Below are 6,498 nucleotides of genomic sequence, written 5' to 3' on the forward strand. Positions count from 1 at the left end.
TTGTATTTTGCTCCGGTCTAGATTGGCTTGGACCTCCTAGTCCGAAATGAATGCATGAGTGCCATTTTTGGTATTTTGTAGTTAGTTATGACGCAGCTTTTTAGTTAGGTATAATTTCATATAACTTTGAGTGATTTGCATGCACTAAAAATATGTTGAATGAATATGAAATCTGAATCAGCTAAACATAAACTGTACATGTCAAAAATTTACTACAAAATTCAAATGTGCTTTTAATAAATTTCAAACACGAATGTTCACAAAACTGAAAACTGGTTACACATCGTGTTACATTTATGATTCATTTTTTAAGGCTTTTATCATACACGCGACCTGCTTGTCTGCCTGACAAGCTTGATCCTGTTTACTTTCCAGAGGCCTCACATGTCTACATGAGTCAGCTCCACAAGTAAACAGCTGCATCAAAACCTGTGAAACTTTCATCCTACCACTCCCACCATGCCGATCCTCCATCGTCTCCGTCACTTTCTCCGATTGATCAACGTATCTCGATCCATTCACCGCCTCTGAAACCTCCGAGCTCGAATTCGAAGGCGGCGGAGATGGTATCTCGTCGGTACTTAGCTCTACAGTCACGTGTTCCTGACGCCCCTGCTCCTCCGTCTGCGTCGCCGCATCAGGAGCGAACTTCGCCGCGAGCTCTCTATTCGATTCGCATTTCATGGCTAAACATTCCTGCGGATTGTCGAACGAGCTCCATGATTGATTCCTTCTGACGACCGCCGGTGCCGTCGTAGAGCCAAAATTGTCGCCGGAGTGGTACGTCTCCGCCTGATTTTGACATGTTTGTGTTTGGAGAAGCTCTGAACCTTTGAGGACGTAATCATGGCCGTTGGTTGGTTGGATCAAATCGTCTTCCGATGCGTCGTGCCATACGTATCCGCTTTTATAGCTCCTAATTTTTTGTTCCGGAAAATAAGAAATGAATCAACAGGAAAACAAACTGAACTTCATTATCGTCTTCTAAATTAGGCAAATGTGTTCGTACCTTTTGAAAGACCATGAATAAATGTTCGCTATTCCTTTTCCTCTGTGACAATTCAAGGTGTTCATAACATCTGCAATACAACAACAGTAGTAATCGTACTTGAACAGGACAAAAATAAATATACATAGAAACTAATTACTAGGTTTTCATGAGTCCTGAGGAATTTATTGTATCAATAAATGGAAATTCCAACATATCCTGTTGAAATTAAACCACAGAAAACTCGATTACCTCTTAGATAGAGACCATGAGAAGAAGAGAGAGGAACTTCGATGAGATGAGGATGTTCAAGCTGACCATTCCGAGATAGGTAATACAGAACCGGAACTTTTCTGGCGGGCACCACCGCAGATGACGCCAACGTTTTAGAATTAGGTTCAATACAAAACGGACTTCTAGCAGAAGCGCCATTGTTGAGGATCAGGCCTTCGTTTCCAGGTCTTTGATTACGAGTCCAACTCTTCCTGGGGATTCGTAACTCCTCGCTCAGTCTGGAACTTGCCGCCATTAAAAAAAACAGAATGAAAACTTACTTGAAAGCATGTGAGGTGGTATATAAGATTAAAGATTGTTACTATATAGTAGCGTGGGAACTGGGGAGGCTATGAGAAGGAACAGTCGAACTGTGGGGAGGAGAGAACGTAGGGCGGTGGCACATCAATTAATTATTTAATTTTTCATAAATGTTATTTTAGGTGTTTTTGTTTTTTGGTTGCGAAAATTAAGTCTGCGGACCATTTCTGTAATCCTCTGTAGCAAAAGAGATGGAACAAACGGCTGCAGCCTATAATAAAAAACATATTTGTTTTTTTAACATGTGGAGACTACTACAGTAAACTGAAATTTAAAAACAAATTTTAAAACTTTGAAAGAATACTATAAAGATTAAAAGAATACTAAAAACACATGTAAAAAAACAAAAATATAAAATTTTTTAAAAAAACTTAAAAATATATAAAAGAAGCTAACAGTTTTATTCTGAAAAAAAAACTAATTTTAAAAAACATAAAAAGAGAAAATAATAAAAAAAATTAAGAAAATATTGCAAAAGATGTCAACAAAGTTCGTAAAAAATTACACACGTTAAAAGAGATGCAATTAAAACTGAAAATATTATTAATAGAAATGGTACAAAAATTAAAAAAAATCAAGTTAAAAAATTTGTGGAAACTATAAAAAGAAAATGTATCAAATCCGTAAATAAAAATTTTAGAAAATCAAAGCTTAAAAAAAAGTTTTAAAAAAAATAAGTTATACCAAAATTCTAAAAAAATCACTTAGAAAAAATCAAAGTTGAAGAGGTTAGAAGAGACAAGTCAAGTGCTGCGCCACACAGTACACACACAGAGGTTTTGTAATCTGAAATCTTCCAAAAAACAAACTGGTGCAAGAGAAAAAGTGTTGCGCGTGTGTTGTACTGCACAACAGAAAGTGGTTTGAAGAATTTTTTTTTAAAAAACAAACAACACCTTAGTGTTGCCGAACCTTTATTTTTAGTTATTTCGGAAAATGAGTGGCCGATAGTTGCTAACTAAGTTTGAACTTTTGGCTTAAATTATGTTGTTTGATTATATCTTTGACCGAAAAAAACTATATTACCCTTCGAAAGAAAAGTTTATATAACGCAAAAAAAAAAAAAAAAAAAAAAAAAGGATTTTGATCTTGATTCCAAAAAAGGCAATGACTTTGATCCAATTGACAGGGTACTCCAAAACAATTTAAGGGAATCCAAGTAAAGAAAAGTGAATGCCTATTAATGAAGCAGATACTTATACAATTGATGATACTACATATACGGAGATAACATAATCAAAAAGCATGAATTCACCATTAAGGTAAGTTTTGATCAGAATTGGTGATACAACAAACAAATGAATCAATTCAAGCAAAAGGAATATTGAAGCTAACATAACAATAGTTGAATTCAACTCTTCCTCCTTAAGTTTCATTGAAGCCTATGTAAAAAGATTAAAAAAAAAGACTATATGAAGATGAAGTTCTTTCTTATATGTTGAAGTTTACTTTACTTTTACATGCTTTCGCACGTTTTCTTTGTGAAGAATCCAACATTCTATGCAAGTGAACCTTTTCTTTGACAAGGTCTTCAAGATTCTTTTGAAACTATTTTATACAAACCTTGAGTTGTTTAATAAATATACTCTCTCATCCACTCATGTTTTCCTTAAAATGCAAAAAAAATGAATTGATGATATACCATAAGTATAAAATACAGCTCAATGATCTCTACAATAATTTCCTAAAAGATTCCTAATTTTTCTAGGAAATTATATGTTTAGCAAAAATGACTTTACAAAAACCAATTTTCAAAATAGAAAACCATTTTATGATATTCACATATTGGATTTTGTCATAAAAACCCTTAAGTTTTTAAAAAAATGATTGGTTTTACCCTTTGATGACTTTTAGGTTCATTGATGCCGGAAATTTACCTAAAGTTTTGCATGGTGACCCTTTAATCAGGTTTCCGGTTCTGTAGCCAGTTACCAACAAACACATTGCACCACATAGGCATTGGGGTCTGACGAAGCACCATTTAGGCGTTGATGTGGCTGCTTTCTTTGTTATTTAAAAAGACGCGCATATAAATATATAATAGAGGAAAAAGGAATGACAGGTTTGGAACACAAGACCTATTAGTATAAATTACAAGCATCTTACCAGTAGGCTAGAACGGATTTCGAGTTTATGTTTGTCATTTCTTATTATACAATGTTAACTCCTGACCCTATTATTATTATTATTATTATTATTTTGTTTATTTTGATTTTGATTATTATTAATCTTATTATTGTTAACGTTATTTACTCTTATTATATTATTATTATTATACTTATTTTTTTCGAAAGAGATATTTATACACATTTTTATAAAAAAAAGTGTTTATATTTATACGTATTTTATTCGAAATAGATATTTATATGTATTTATACAATTTAAAATCACACACACACACACACACACACACACATATATATATATATATATATATATATATATATATATATATATATATATATATATATATACTTATATATGTTTAAAATCATATTTATTATTACTTTTATTATTATTATTATTATTATTATTATTATTATTATTATTATTATTATTATAAAGTTTTATTTATATGTATAAATACTTAAGTACACATTTATATATTTTAAAGCACGTATATATACCTTTAAAATATATTTATGTATTATAAAGTTGTATTTATATGTATAAATATGTATGTATTTTGTATAAAAATATATTTATACATGCTAAATATATAAATAAATTTTTATAGAAAAAAATACGTTTTTAAAGGTACTAACATATTTTAAAGGTATTTATATGGTTTATATATGTGGTTTATACAATATTAACCATATTAATAGGTACTTTCATATTTATATGTATATTATATTTTTTATGCCAAATAAATATAAATTCAAACATGTAAAATACAAAAAAAAATATAATTTTTAATACATTATTATATTTTGTAAATATATAATTACATATTTAAATATATAAATTTGTTTTTAAATGTATAAATACCTTTAAAATGTATTTTTTTAGCTTTAAAAACATATTTTTTAGCTTTAAAAAAGTATAATACGTATTTTTATATATTTAGAAACGTATTTTTTAGCTTTAAAAAGTATTTCCATATTTAAAAACAAAATTTATATTTAAAAAATACTTATGTATTTAAAAATATATGCCTACATTAATAAAAATATATGATAAGAACAAATAATTATTATTATAATAATCAAAATAATCTAAGTTATTTAAATAATAATAATAACAATAATTTAGTATCAGTTGTTATATTTAAAATGTCAGCAGATGGTACACAAAAAGGGTTGCAGCCTAATGGTAATAGCGTTGGTTAGCTATACGGAAGATGTGGATTCGAGTCCCCAGCACCTAGTCTATTTGCAACAGACACTATTTTTAAGGAAATGATTCTTAGTGCCACGTCGGCGACAAATGCACAATCAGTGCCAACGTGGCACGACATCTGTGCAAAGTAAACGGCTGATGACCCTCAAATCGGTTAAAGGGGCATAAATGCAAAAATTAAACAAAACCTCCGATTTTATTGAACCTAAAAATAGTCAAAGAGTAAAACTAAACATTTCTTGAAAACCTAAGGACTTTTATGTCATTATCCCTCACATATTTGATAAACCAAAGAATTGAACCCGAACCAACACAAACTTTTGATGAAAATGATTAAAACAAGGAGAGAAAGAGATCATTGATCATATATTTTATAAACCAAAAATATAATAAACTGATTTTATAAACCAGAAATATTTTTTTTATCCCGAAAATTTAATAATGTATGACATTTCAGCAAACATTTATGATATTTTAGCAAAAAATGATGATATTTCAACAAAAAAAATAAAGATATTTTAGCAAAAAATAATGATATTTCATCATGAAATTATCATTATTCAGTATAAAAAAGAAAAAAAAAGCAACAAGAATAAACAATAAAAAAACAATGTAAAGTAAGATTTCAATATATAATCAAGATTTCAGCAAGAAAACAGAAGAAGAGGTTGCAAGAGTTTGGAAGAGGTAATACATATGTTGCGCCAAATAGAACACGCGTAGAGGTTTTTAACTCTGAAGACTTCTAAAAAACAAACAACTGCGAGATTAAAAGTGTTGCGTGTGTGTTGCGCTGCGCAAGAATAAGAATCTGAAGAGGTTTTTTTTATAGAAAACAAACAGCACCTAAATCTTTCAAATATTGCATATATAATACTTAATTAGTCATAGTAGGCTAGTATACCAATATGTATTAGGATATTATTTTGTTTTTCACAACAACGTTACACTATGAGAAACATGGAGACATACAACACGTGAACTGAAAGATAGATGTTTAATAATTTAGACTGATCATTGTTAGATCAATGAGCCTGAACAGTTGCAAGGATCCCACTTGCACCCTTATGCACCTTCAGTTACAAAGCTTCATCAACTTCCATCATCACACATTCACATGATTTAAAACCTTAATCAGCTTAAACTAACACAATCTTATATATGTTGATATTAATTCTCATAGCTAATTAAGAAAAAATTGAAGTTGGAGATCATGTGAGATGTGTTACATCTTCTTTGGTGTAACACCATTGATGATTACGGGGGCAGTGGTGGAGGTCTCGATGTTAGGATACATCCCACATCTGGAACAAGACATGATCGATCGAGATGAAGGGTGGTCGGAGGAAGCTGACAGATGTTGTGGAGGAAGATGACGGAGACTATATAATAGTTTTCTTCTTCTGAACTGTGCTTATGTGGAGACGATTGTATGGAGCATAACGAGAGTTGAATATTTTGGAGGCGACATGTTCCGATCCTTCACTCTAGCATAAGGGACCGAATCAACACATTTTTTTGGATTGAGTCCAACCTTTAAGAGGATGTATCAAAACATATAATTGAGTTTTTTT

The 6,498-nt window shown here is 30.5% G+C and overlaps 1 protein-coding gene across 1 annotated transcript; it reads right to left on the bottom strand.

Annotated features, from left to right (window-relative positions):
- Positions 1–208: 208 nt before the first annotated feature.
- Positions 209–1,656, bottom strand: LOC145071474 (protein SOSEKI 5-like). Its single transcript, XM_079018348.1, has 3 exons — positions 1,241–1,656; positions 1,010–1,079; positions 209–916 (listed from the first exon to the last, which is right to left on the bottom strand). The coding sequence occupies exons 1-3, from the start codon at positions 1,515–1,517 to the stop codon at positions 295–297; spliced, it is 969 nt and encodes a 322-aa protein (XP_078874474.1). The 5' UTR covers positions 1,518–1,656; the 3' UTR covers positions 209–294.
- Positions 1,657–6,498: the final 4,842 nt, after the last annotated feature.

The sequence above is a fragment of the Lactuca serriola genome, chromosome 8, assembly GCF_051521515.1.
Source record: "Lactuca serriola cultivar US96UC23 chromosome 8, Lser_US96UC23_V15, whole genome shotgun sequence".
Classification (NCBI taxonomy): domain Eukaryota; kingdom Viridiplantae; phylum Streptophyta; class Magnoliopsida; order Asterales; family Asteraceae; genus Lactuca; species Lactuca serriola.